General features: G+C 48.4%; 1 protein-coding gene across 2 annotated transcripts in view; it reads right to left on the bottom strand.

The window, feature by feature from the left end:
• Positions 1-8,106: 8,106 nt before the first annotated feature.
• The window catches only part of LOC119407278 (uncharacterized), a 310,646-nt gene continuing 305,297 nt past the window's right edge, over positions 8,107-13,455 (bottom strand). The window contains exon 2 of one of the 2 annotated variants that reach the window (XR_005186664.2): positions 8,107-8,583. Coding sequence is in view for 1 of the 2 variants with exons in the window: in XM_037674172.2 (XP_037530100.2) it covers positions 8,572-8,583 (12 nt within the window). In the remaining variant the exon portion in view is untranslated. The remainder of the gene's footprint in view (positions 8,584-13,455) is intronic. The other variant, XM_037674172.2, reaches the window with a different exon arrangement.

Genomic DNA, 13,455 nt, shown 5'->3' with positions numbered 1-13,455 from the left:
TGTATAGGTGAGTGGTTAGGACGCTCGCCTTCGGATCGAGTGTACGCGGGTTCGAATCCCGCCTCGTGAAGGACTTATTTTTTACATCTCTCCTCCTCACTCTCCCTTCCCCTTCCCACCCTCTTGCTGCACTGTACTGTACAAGACTAAGCGATACCCTGCCAGCGTGCCTGTATAGGTGAGTGGTTAGGACGCTCGCTTTCGGATCGAGTGTACGCGGGTTCGAATCCCGCCTCGTGAAGGACTTATTTTTTACATCTCTCCTCCTCACTCTCCCTTCCCCTTCCCACCCTCTTGCTGCACTGTACTGCACAAGACTAAGCGATACCCTGCCAGCGTGCCTGTATAGGTGAGTGGTTAGGACGCTCGCTTTCGGATCGAGTGTACGCGGGTTCGAATCCCGCCTCGTGAAGGACTTATTTTTTACATCTCTCCTCCTCACTCTCCCTTCCCCTTCCCACCCTCTTGCTGCACTGTACTGCACAAGACTAAGCGATACCCTGCCAGCGTGCCTGTATAGGTGAGTGGTTAGGACGCTCGCTTTCGGATCGAGTGTACGCTGGTTCGAATCCCGCCTCGTGAAGGACTTATTTTTTACATCTCTCCTCCTCACTCTCCCTTCCCCTTCCCACCCTCTTGCTGCACTGTACTGTACAAGACTAAGCGATACACTGCCAGCGTGCCTGTATAGGTGAGTGGTTAGGACGCTCGCCTTCGGATCGAGTGTACGCTGGTTCGAATCCCGCCTCGTGAAGGACTTATTTTTTACATCTCTCCTCCTCACTCTCCCTTCCCCTTCCCACCCTCTTGCTGCACTGTACTGTACAAGACTAAGCGATACCCTGCCAGCGTGCCTGTATAGGTGAGTGGTTAGGACGCTCGCCTTCGGATCGAGTGTACGCTGGTTCGAATCCCGCCTCGTGAAGGACTTATTTTTTACATCTCTCCTCCTCACTCTCCCTTCCCCTTCCCACCCTCTTGCTGCACTGTACTGCACAAGACTAAGCGATACACTGCCAGCGTGCCTGTATAGGTGAGTGGTTAGGACGCTCGCCTTCGGATCGAGTGTACGCGGGTTCGAATCCCGCCTCGCGAAGGACTTGTTTTTTACATCTCTCCTCCTCACTCTCCCTTCCCCTTCCCACCCTCTTGCTGCACTGTACTGTACAAGGCGATTCTATGCTCCCCTTTCGTGTCCGGATAGCCCAGTGGTTAGGTCGCCCGCCTTTAAGTCGAGGGTAAGCGGGTTCGAATCCCGCCTGGCGAGGAATTATATTTGCAAGAAGTTTTATGTTCCTCTTTCTTTATGTTTTGCTTCCTGTCTCTGTTTGTCAATTTCTTTCTCTATCTGTCTCTCTATTTGTACTCGTTCTTAGACTTATTACAGGCCACACCGTAGCGGTTTGTAGTGCGTCTGACGTCACACCTTGCAGCGAGGATACTTTTATGCGTTCCCTCCGAACTAAAGCTCCCCCTGATGCGTTGGTTTCACCGCAATGGATGGCCAAAAGCCGTCAAAAAAGTTGAGGCCCTTATCACGCCTGATAAGGCTCAACTTTTGTCTGACGTCACGCCTTGCAGCGAAGGCGCTACTATTCATTCCGTCCGAGCTAAAGGTTCCCCTGATGCGTTGGCTTCACCGCAATGAATGGCCAAAAGCAGTCGAAAAAGTTTAGGCCCTTATCACCCCCGATAAGGCTCAACTTTTGCATGACGTCACGACTTGCAGCGAGGGTCCTTTTATGCGTTCCTTCCGAGCTAAAGCTCCTCCTGATGCGTTGGTTTCAACGCAATGGATGGCCAAAAGCAGTCGAAAAAGTTTAGGCCCTTATCACCCCCGATAAGGCTCAACTTTTGTCTGACGTCACGACTTGCAGCGAGGGTCCTTTTATGCGTTCCTTCCGAGCTAAAGCTCGCCCTGATGCGTTGGTTTCAACGCAAGGGATGGCCAAAAGCCGTCAAAAAAGTTGAGGGCCTTATCACCCCCGATAAGGCTCAACTTTTGTCTGACGTCACGACTTGCAGCGAGGGTCCTTTTATGCGTTCCTTCCGAGCTAAAGCTTCCCCTGATGCGTTGGTTTCAACGCAATGGATGGCCAAAAGCCGTCAAAAAAGTTGAGGCCCTTATCACCCCTGATAAGGCTCAACTTTTGTCTGACGTCACGCCTTGCAGCGAAGGCGCTACTATTCATTCCGTCCGAGCTAAAGGTTCCCCTGATGCGTTGGCTTCACCGCAATGAATGGCCAAAAGCAGTCGAAAAAGTTTAGGCCCTTATCACCCCGATAAGGCTCAACTTTTGTCTGACGTCACGACTTGCAGCGAGGGTCCTTTTATGCGTTCCTTCCGAGCTAAAGCTCCCCCTGATGCGTTGGTTTCAACGCAATGGATGGCCAAAAGCCGTCAAAAAAGTTGAGGGCCTTATCACCCCCGATAAGGCTCAACTTTTGTCTGACGTCACGACTTGCAGCGAGGGTCCTTTTATGCGTTACTTCCGAGCTAAAGCTTCCCCTGATGCGTTGGTTTCAACGCAATGGATGGCCAAAAGCCGTCAAAAAAGTTGAGGCCCTTATCACCCCTGATAAGGCTCAACTTTTGTCTGACGTCACGACTTGCAGCGAGGGTCCTTTTATGCGTTCCTTCCGAGCTAAAGCTCCCCCTGATGCGTTGGTTTCAACGCAATGGATGGCCAAAAGCCGTCAAAAAAGTTGAGGCCCTTATCACCCCTGATAAGGCTCAACTTTTGTCTGACGTCACGACTTGCAGCGAGGGTCTTTTTATGCGTTCCTTCCGAGCTAAAGCTTCCCCTGATGCGTTGGTTTCACCGCAATGAATGGCCAAAAGCAGTCGAAAAAGTTGAGGCCCTTATCACCCCTGATAAGGCTCAACTTTTGTCTGACGTCACGACTTGCAGCGAGGGTCCTTTTATGCGTTCCTTCCGAGCTAAAGCTTCCCCTGATGCGTTGGTTTCAACGCAATGGATGGCCAAAAGCCGTCAAAAAAGTTGAGGCCCTTATCACCCCTGATAAGGCTCAACTTTTGTCTGACGTCACGACTTGCAGCGAGGGTCTTTTTATGCGTTCCTTCCGAGCTAAAGCTTCCCCTGATGCGTTGGTTTCAACGCAATGGATGGCCAAAAGCCGTCAAAAAAGTTGAGGCCCTTATCACCCCTGATAAGGCTCAACTTTTGTCTGACGTCACGACTTGCAGCGAGGGTCTTTTTATGCGTTCGTTCCGAGCTAAAGCTTCCCCTGATGCGTTGGTTTCACCGCAATGAATGGCCAAAAGCAGTCGAAAAAGTTGAGGCCCTTATCACCCCTGATAAGGCTCAACTTTTGTCTGACGTCACGACTTGCAGCGAGGGTCCTTTTATGCGTTCCTTCCGAGCTAAAGCTCCCTCTGATGCGTTGGTTTCACCGCAATGAATGGCCAAAAGCCGTCGAAAAAGTTGAGGCCCTTATCACCCCTGATAAGGCTCAACTTTTGTCTGACGTCACGACTTGCAGCGAGGGTCCTTTTATGCGTCCTTCCGAGCTAAAGCTCCACCTGATGCGTTGGTTTCACCGCAATGAATGGGCAAAAGCCGTCAAAAAAGTTGAGGCCCTTATCACCCCCGATAAGGCTCAACTTTTGTCTGACGTCACGACTTGCAGCGAGGGTCTTTTTATGCGTTCCTTCCGAGCTAAAGCTTCCCCTGATGCGTTGGTTTCACCGCAATGGATGGGCAAAAGCCGTCAAAAAAGTTGAGGCCCTTATCACCCCTGATAAGGCTCAGCTTTTGTCTGACGTCACGACTTGCAGCGAGGGTCTTTTTATGCGTTCCTTCCGAGCTAAAGCTTCCCCTGATGCGTTGGTTTCACCGCAATGGATGGGCAAAAGCCGTCAAAAAAGTTGAGGCCCTTATCACCCCCGATAAGGCTCAACTTTTGTCTGACGTCACGCCTTGCAGAGATGGTGCTACTATTCGTTCCGTCCGAACTAACCGTTCCCCTGTTGCGTTGGCTTCACCGCAATAGATCGCCAAAAGCAGTAAAAAAATTTGAGACTCTTAGCACCCCTGATAAGGCTCAACGAGAAAAAAGAACTTTCATCGCAGCACTCGGATTCGAACCTCGTCCTTCACACTCCGAAGGCGAGCGACTTAACCACTGAGCTGAGCATCAACGCTTGCCTGGCACGAATGCACCCGAACCATATGAACGCATCGTACTGACAAAAAGAAAGAAAAAGCTGTCATCACAGCACTGGGATTTGAACCTAGTCCCTGACGCTCCAAACGCAAGCGACTTAACCACTGAGCTAAGCACCAAGGCTTGATTTGCACGAATGTACCTTAACCATATGAATGCGTCGTCCCGATAAAAAGGAAAAAACTTTCATCGCAGCACTCGGATTCGAACCTCGTCCTTCACACTCCGAAGGCGAGCGACTTAACCACTGAGCTAAGCACCAAGTTTGATACAATAACCTAGAGAGGAAACTGGCGCTGCGACCGCTCAACCACCATGAGAATGATGATGGGAAGTACAGGCTTCGGATTGGATTTTGTTAGCTAGCGAACTGTCTACGGATCTTTTTCTACAGTTTCAGTTTCGTTCTTTGCGAGACGTGGGCAGTGGTGTGCGTTGCAAAGCACTCAATCAGTGCCTTTGTTGTTCAAAGAGGCTGAACACCGCGAGGTTTCTTTGTTTTCTCCCACGTTGCAGCTTTACAGGTTGTATTAGACACTTTTAGCAAAGCGTCGTTCACTCACCGCTGCTCATAGATGTAGCGTCCCATGCCAAGGAAATTGCATAGAGCTCACGTTTTTTGATAAGCGCTACTAGTCAAAACTCTTTCAAATCGACTGCAAAACGACGTCGAAGCTAAGTGGACGCACCGTCAAGCTCCTCCGACTTGATTTCACAACAAAACGAGAGATGCGTTGGAGGCAAGCCACATGGACAGACGCACCTGGCATCTCAGCAGATGATGCGTTAAGTGTTTCTCACTCAATACGGTACTGGTATTTCCATAAATAGATAATGCGAACTTTCGAGGGAAATACAAGCTCGTTTGATTTAAATGTTGTAAAGAAAATAATTCATTATAGTGTGATGCTAAATCTGGAACACAATTGCAGAGCAATGCATACCCTGGTGGTTGAATTTGTCCAGATTTCAGTTCCATCTCACGGTCACGCAGACTTTGTGCAAAACGTTTTACGTACAAAAGAATGAGGCAAGTTTTAATTGGAAATAATTTCATATCGCTTTGTTTTACACTCGGCAAACAAGCGTCGCGAATCTCTAGAACCTAATCCATCCGAAGCAAATCCGAAGCCTGTACTTCCCATCATTCCCATGGTGGTTGAAGCGCCGCTCAAGGAGCCCGCGTAGACTTTAGCGCCAGATTCCCCTCTAGGTATTATTGTAAGAAACACTATGCGATTTTCCTCTAAATTGGCCCCGAAATAAGTTTCCTCCATATTCCTGGACATTTCGAAAAATGGAAAACGCGAGACTTCAAAGGCTATAGGCTAGCACTGATTCGAAATTTGCCCCCGAAAAGGTTTCCTTCGAATTCAAGGGAACTTCAAAAAATAGAAAGAGACCAGATTTCCAAAGGCTATAGGCTTACCATTTGACTCGAAATTGCCCCCGAAATAAGTTTCCTCCGAATTCCAGAAAACTTCGAAAGATGGAAAAACCCGAGATTTTCAACTGGCTTATCATGCGATCGAAATCACCCCCGAAATAAGTTTTCTCTAAATTAGAAGGAAACTTCGAAAAATAGAAAGAACCCAAATTTCCAAAGGCTATAGGCCTACTATTTGACTCGAAATTGCCCCCGAAATAAGTTTCCTCCGAATTCCAGAAAACTTCGAAAAATGAAAAACCCTAGCTTTCCAAAGGCTTGCCATTTGACTCGAAATTGCCTCCTAAATGAGTTTATTCCGAATTTCATGAAACTCCTCTCCCACAGCTGGCGCACCCCGAAAATAATAATTAAAGCTAAAGAAGTTGTCTATCTGGGGCTGCGATTTAAACCCGTGTATCCCCGTTCCCAAAGGGAGGGCCTTGACCACTAGGTCACGCGTGCATGTTTGCCCAACATGAACTGAACTGGGTTATACAAATGAGCTACTGGCGGTGCAAAAAACAATTGGTAAGCAGTCCACTTAGCGTAGGCAAAAATCAGATGTATGCATTAAGGGACAAGGAAGGCAAGGTCACAACCAATATGGATAGAATAGTTGAGGTAGCGGAAGAGTTCTACAGAGATCTGTACAGCAGCCGAGACAGTCAGGATGATAACGTAAGAAGCAGTAATAGCCCAGAGGAATCTGACATCCCACCAGTATTGACAGGAGAAGTAAAGGAAGCCCTAAAGGGAATGCAAAGAGGCAAAGCCGCTGGTGAGGATCAGGTAACATCAGACCTGTTGAAAGACGGTGGAGAGGTTATGTTAGAAAAACTGGCCACCCTGTATCTCAAGTTCCTCTCGACGGGAAGGATACCAGAATCTTGGAAGAATGCCAGCATCATCTTGATCCATAAGAAAGGGGACGTCAAGGACCTGAAAAATTACAGCCCCATCAGCTTACTGTCCGTTGTCTACAAGCTATTTACAAAAGTAATTGCTAACAGAATTAATACGACATTAGAGTTCAATCAACCAAAGGACCAGGCAGGATTTCGTGCAGGCTTCTCAACAATAGACCATATTCATGCTATCAATCAGGTGATAGAGAAATGCGCGGAATACAACCAACCCCTACACATAGCCTTCATAGATTACGAGAAGGCATTTGATTCGGTGGAGACATCAGCAGTCATGCAGGCACTTCGGAATCAAGGCATCGACGAAGCCTATATAAACATAACGGAAGAAATCCACAGCGGATGCACATCCAATATAGTCCTCCATAAAGAAAGCGACAGAATCCCAATAAAGAAGGGCGTACGGCAGGGAGACACGATCTCTCCTATGCTATTTACCGCGTGTTTACAGGAGGTTTTCAGGGCCCTAGATTGGGATGAATTAGGGATAAGAGTTAAGGGAGAGTATCTCAGTAACCTGCGATTCGCTGATGACATTGCATTGATGAGTAACGCGGGAGTCGAATTACAGCTCATGATTACTGAACTGGATACGGAAAGTAGAAAAGCAGGTCTGAAAATTATTATGCATAAAACTAAAGTAATGTGGAACAATCTTGGCAGAGAACAGCGCTTTGCGATAGGTGGCGAGACACTGGAAGTTGTAAATGAGTACGTTTACTTAGGACAGCTAGTAACCGCGGATCCGAACCATGAGAGTGAAATAACTAGAAGAATAAGGATGGGATGGAGCTCATTCGGCAAGCATTATCAAATCATGAATGGTAGTCTACCACTATCCCTCAAGAGGGAGGTATATAACAGCTGCATCTTACCTGTACTTACCTTCGGAGCAGAAACCTGGAGACTTACAAAGAGGGTTCCACCTTAATTGAGGACGACGCAGCGAGCGATGGAAAGGAAAATGATAGGTGTAACCTGAAGAGACAGGAAGAGAGCAGAGTGGATCAGGGAACAAACGGGGGTTAAGGATATCCTAGTTGAAATCAAGAAGAAGAAATGGATATGGGCCGGCCACGTAGCACGTCGGCAGGATAACCGGTGGTCATTAAGGGTACTGACTGGATTCCGAGAGATGGCAAACGCGTGAGGGGGAGACAGAAAATTAGGCGAGTAGATGAGATTAAGAAGTTTGTAGGTATAACGTGGCAGCAGAAAGCACAGGACCGGGTTGATTAGCGGAACATGGGAGAGGCCTTTGCCCTGCAGTGGGCGTAGACAGGATGATGATGATGATGATGATGATGATGATGATTCTCTTTCATTTTTCTTTTCATATGGGACCACACATTCCTAATTATGATGGCCTTCGCAGTGCTGCGGACTTATTCTAGATGACAGACGCGCACCAGTGCGCAATTTTATTAAAATGGGAAGAGACATTCCGAGACCAAAATACACCATGTTTGCCTACGCTATAGGCTTACCATTTGTGTGAGAAACAGAGTCGAACGCAATATCTTTTAATGATCCCACGCATTTCAAAAGAGAAACATGCCAGCTTTCCCAATGTGACACACACATTCTTGAAAAATTGCACCTTTTTTTATTGCGATATAGACTTTCCCTTACGGAATATTACTTTGTGTGTATATGTGTATTAGATGTGTTCCGTAAGACCGGTGTTGAGTATGAAGTGACGCAGTCTCTTGTGGAATCTCTTACGTATTCAGCTGCGGTCATGACACGGTAGAAAAGGCCGGCTTGCAGCAGGTGACAGGGGCGTTGCTATTGTACCCTCGACATGTCCGCACAAGATGCTACGCGTCTGCTTCGATCACTGGAACACAGCAGTGCAATTGCGTAGCAGCAAGTGGTAAATGCGACCAGTTACGCAAATGTAACGCGATAGCTTTCAGCAGCCCATGACGCGGGAAAGCCGGTGTTGTCATCGCCGCTGTCCTTGAGTGAACAATTCCGGGAGATTCGAAGATGCAGGTTCAGCTGAAGGTCGTGTTGGCGCCAATTTTCTCAGAGCAGCTCCTGCAAAGATAGTAAATCAATTGCGTTTTAAAAAATTTAGCAGTGGCTTAGCTCGACTACGCCAGGATATACGTAGCGTGAGCAAACGTTCAGCTGAATATTCTTAGCTTTCATGGTTGTCTCGGATTAGCTTGATTATCATGCTTAGTGCTGCATCAATGACACACACACGGTGTACGCATTATGTGACACATGTATATCTATTTTTTGCTCAACGTCAGGTTGTTTCTCTATTGCCACAAGGACGGCTCGGTGGTCAGTGTAGTGACACGCTGCCGTTTCTATGGCCCCAACGCCCGGCGCAGCGTCAGACTTGGCGACTGCGCAACGGAGGCGTACAGCTGGACATTCGCCGGTGCCAGTAAACTGTCGCGGCTATGATGTTACTCCTCTGGAATACGCAGACCCGCGAGGCACGCGCGGCGGTGGTGGCTCCGGCGCGCCAGCTGTGCGCCATGTGACGTCATTGCTCCTGGCGCATGCGCAGCACGGCTCTTCAGAAGCTACGCGAAACTGCTCAACCTCGGCCAGAGGAACTGACGCTACAAAAATGGGTAAACTTGGGTTCAAATAGGAATCGAACAGGGGTCATCCTGACGCGAGACAGCGCGCTTCCCAAACACCACGTCGGCTCGGAGGCGTAAGCCTAATAAAAGGAGACTTAGTGAGCGGCGTGCCCTCCAGCGCTCGCTGCGGCGGCACTGACACCATCGCTGCTCTTGTCGGTGGCCGTGCAGAGTGCAAACTTCGCGTTTACACGCGTTACGGCGAGATGGCGCCACCCTTCCACAGACCATACTAACGGGACCCGATGACGCTATCTCGTTCCTCTTTTAAAGGATTCCTGATCCAACCCTTGTGCTTCGAATTCAAGATCTTCAGTCCATAGAGTCTCCTACAATACTTACTAGAGGGAACTCTGGCGCTAGTTTCTATGGGAGCTGCAATGCATCGCGCTTCAGCCAGCATGGGAATCATGGGTAGTACACGGATTTGTCTAAACTTCGTTCTTTTGGCTCCGTTTGGCTCCGCGTCGCCTGCATCCGCTTTTGTCGCAAAACGAAGTTCAGCAAAAATCAGCAGTTTCACTTCACCATTCTAACTTCTTTAGGCTCACCGATTCAGATCTGGTCACGAATTCACAACGATCCATTCTTTTATCTGAAAGAAAACCGAAACATAGCAATAAACAAAGCCACAAGTGCGTTCGATGCCCACAAGCACGAAGACTAGGCAAATCCGTGTACTACCCATCATTCCCATGGTGGCTGAACGATCGCAGCACCAGAGTTCCCTCTAGGTCATTTTAGGAAACTCTATGCTTCAGGCAACTGTATTCCTCTACTCGGGTCATTGGTAGTGGCACTCACACGTCAACGTTCGTGCGCCCTGGCGTATCCCTTGGGTTAACCTTGACTTTCGTCGCACTGCCGAAGCGGATCTCAGAGGCCGCGTGGAAAGAACATGGCCTCCGCGATGGCGGGCGGCACGCGGCGTGTAAGACGCTGCGCGCCCGCCATCTCGGAGGCCATGGAAGGAAGCGCGTGGTTGAGATCTACTCCGCCAGGTGCCGCAACGATCCCAGCTGCTCACAAGAAAAGTGTCCGCTCCTTCAATGAACTCACTCCATTATTTTCATTAATTATGCTGACCGTTAATCGGCCCTGATCTTGAGTAAGTTTATGCCACGAGATCGTGTACATCCAAGGTAACTCATGACTTTGACCAGAACCATCGATTTCGTAGCCGCTTTATTTTTTAACGCGTTTTCTTATCATTCGGAAAACCGGAAGTGCTCGACCGCAAGAGAAACAAGAGTGTAACTGGTTGTTCGTGCCACTAAAAACACTTTGGAATGCACTCGACGCTTCTCGGAAACATTCAGTCCACTGAATTTCCCAAGGAGACCGAGCACGAGCGAAGACATTATGAACGACGCATTTCCATTACGCATTCTCTCTCAACCCCTTCTTTCTAGTGAGGAAGTCTTTAGTGGGCTGGTGCCGTTGGAGGGGCCCCACACCTCGCGTTACGTGGTAAAATGTGTTTGTGGCGGTTTCGCAAAGGCTGCCTCTAGAAAATCAAAACTTCGTAACTCAGGTAATATGTAGTAGTGGTTGTAGTAGTAGTAGTAGTAGTAGTAGTAGTAGTAGTAGTAGTAGCAGTAGTAGTAGTAGTAGTTATGAACATTTATAAAGTTCTTGCTATTTGTGGTCACCTGGCGCCCCCGGGCTGTCTGTGCCAATGCGGCTCAAATGAAACAGCTAGGTTTAGTTAACTGCATTGCGCTTGTGACTTCGGACATTATTTGATTGATTGATTGATTGATTGATTGATTGATTGATTGATTGATTGATTGATTGATTGATTGATTGATTGGTTGATTGATTGATTGATTGATTGGAGTTTTCGGTAGGGTGCCTTCTTCTCCTGCTAACAAACAAAATTTACCATGGTCGCGCTTTCGCAGCATAAGGCAGCTTGCTCCAACTGGAACGACAGTAAAGCAGTCTTCAGAATGCTGCTGAAAGCAATGCAATAAAATCATCAGTCTAGAGTTACTGTATATGCTACCTTTAGGTAGCAGAGTTGCGCGTACGTCTGGCTACCAACCACAGCTATGCGGTGAAGTCGCACTCCATTTTTGCAGGCGACATGCCTACCGTGTCGCCGATTAACATGCCTGGCGTGTCCAAGACCGGCGATAAACATTGGCTGTTGATAACTAGTGTTAACCAGTTCGGTGCTGCGGCGGCGTCGAGAAATACAAAAATTGGCCTGAACGTCCGCTTCTCCGCAATGCATGGTTGCTAGCGACGTTTGGGAGACAGATGCGCCACTCTGCTACCTAAAGATAGCATATACAGTAACTCTACATCAGTCTAAAGTCCCTCAATAAATTCAAAAGTATCGAAAAGCTTTCATGAAGCCGACGGCGCCCGCGATAGGCTGATCTGTGACACGTGACCTTGCCCCGCCATGAAGGTTCCCGCGCCCCGGGAGGAGAGCGCTCGCTTCGCCTGTTCCGCTATGCACGTTGTGCGGTGATTTCGTTCTGGAAAGTCCGATATGCCTTGTTGCTGCGCGTTTGGGTGCCGAAACCGGACGGAAGACGGCAAGAAGTTATTTTGCATCCCGCGGGGCAAACAGAACCTAACCAGAAGAAAAGTGTGGTTGCACAGAATTGGACGGAAAGACTTCGAACCGTCGGCCACTGCACGACTATGCGAGGTAAGTAACGCGACACAAAGGCGCAAGAAAAAGCATACGCCTGCATGTGCCGAGCTGCAATAGCATTTTATTCGTGCGCGCTGGTTTTGATGGCCCACATTTGTCGAGATTATTCATTCTAGTGCTTTATGAACCCGCTGACGTAGGTCATGCAGTACGAACCTAGCATGCAAGTAAATAAAGCGAGGGAAGCGCACTAACTCTCCGACAGATATCCGCATTGTGTTGCACGCGATCAAAATTTGTCCGCCGCCGTGGTATGACAGTTACTGCGGTTACGGTGCTCGGCTGCTGACCGGAAAGACGCGGTTCGATCCCGGCCTCGGCGGTCGCATTTTCGATGGAGGCGAAAATGCTAGAGGCTCGTGTACGGCGCGTATTCAGTGCACGTAATAGAATCCCAGGTAGTCGCGAAATTACAGGAGCAGTCCACTACGGCGTGCCTCTTACTCATATCGTGGTTTTGGCACGTAAAACCCCAGCAATTATTATTATTGTTATAGCGATAAAAGTTCATAAATTTCGGCAGTGAGTTCTACTGTTAGACTTTTCTATCTCTGCGCGCGTTGTTAACTTCGTTTTACAACATGTTGAGAAAGTCGTTTCCAAATGCAATGTAATACGAGCGCGAATAAACGAGATGTAAACATGCCAAATGTAGGCGATGAAACATTTTTTCCGCTCTCTTTTTCAATGTTTATTTGAAATAAAGGCACAGCTTTAGCATTTTGGGGACTTATTTCGGCCTTCATTACAGTCAGGCATCAGTAGCTTTTATTTCCTAGCATGTGCAGATATTTTTCCACCAGCTGAATGCCGTGCTTTAACCTGGGCGTCGTCTGCTACAGGAACTTTCTAGGTGGCGCGCGCGGCAGATGTCGCTACCTTAAAAATTATGGAGGGACCTTACATCAGTCAACCAATGGACGCCACCTAGTGGCCAAATCATTGTGGTGGTCTAGAGCCATAACTTCCTCGAAGCACCGTTGATGTAACAGCTCCTTGTACACTATTTCCAGAAGCATACAGCAGCTGCTGCAGTCCGAGCCGACGCAATATTGCAGGAAGAGCAGACAGGATTCACCGATACTTCCCGGGCGCGTGCACCTGCGCCCAAGCAATACGCTGTGCAGCCGAGCACTACGCGGCCGCCGGTCCTACACGATTCGATATTGCTGCCTAAGCACAACGAAGGAGTTTGAGCAGCGAGGCACAACGACACGTGCTCAAGTAATAAGAGACAGGGATCACGTTCTGGTTCGGCGTTGTGGTGAAATAGCTTGCTTCGTTTGTATTGACAGGCGTAGTTGTTTTGTTGTTGTTGTTGATTTTTCTCATGGTGACTGGGTTTCATCGTCTCAAGCTCTTCTTACACGGGTTATCGCTCAGCGAAGGCCGCGGCTGAATGTACGGAAACCTTCTCGAATGCTCTACCCAGATTGCATGCAATACTTGCAGGGTTGAGAACTAGCGAAGCTTACTCGAGCGCCAGCGATAGCAGTGGAACGTACGATTGCGCATGTACAGAGTATTCTTTTTTCAGATAATACAGATGTTTTATAAAGAGTTTATGCAGTTGCACTCAACGTGAAAGCTGTGGTAAGTGCGGGGCGGTGATTCGCCTGCCCTTCGTCGACGCTG

Source organism: Rhipicephalus sanguineus, chromosome 10 (assembly GCF_013339695.2).
Source record: "Rhipicephalus sanguineus isolate Rsan-2018 chromosome 10, BIME_Rsan_1.4, whole genome shotgun sequence".
Lineage (NCBI taxonomy): Eukaryota > Metazoa > Arthropoda > Arachnida > Ixodida > Ixodidae > Rhipicephalus > Rhipicephalus sanguineus.
This window is presented reverse-complemented; position numbering and strand designations above follow the sequence as displayed.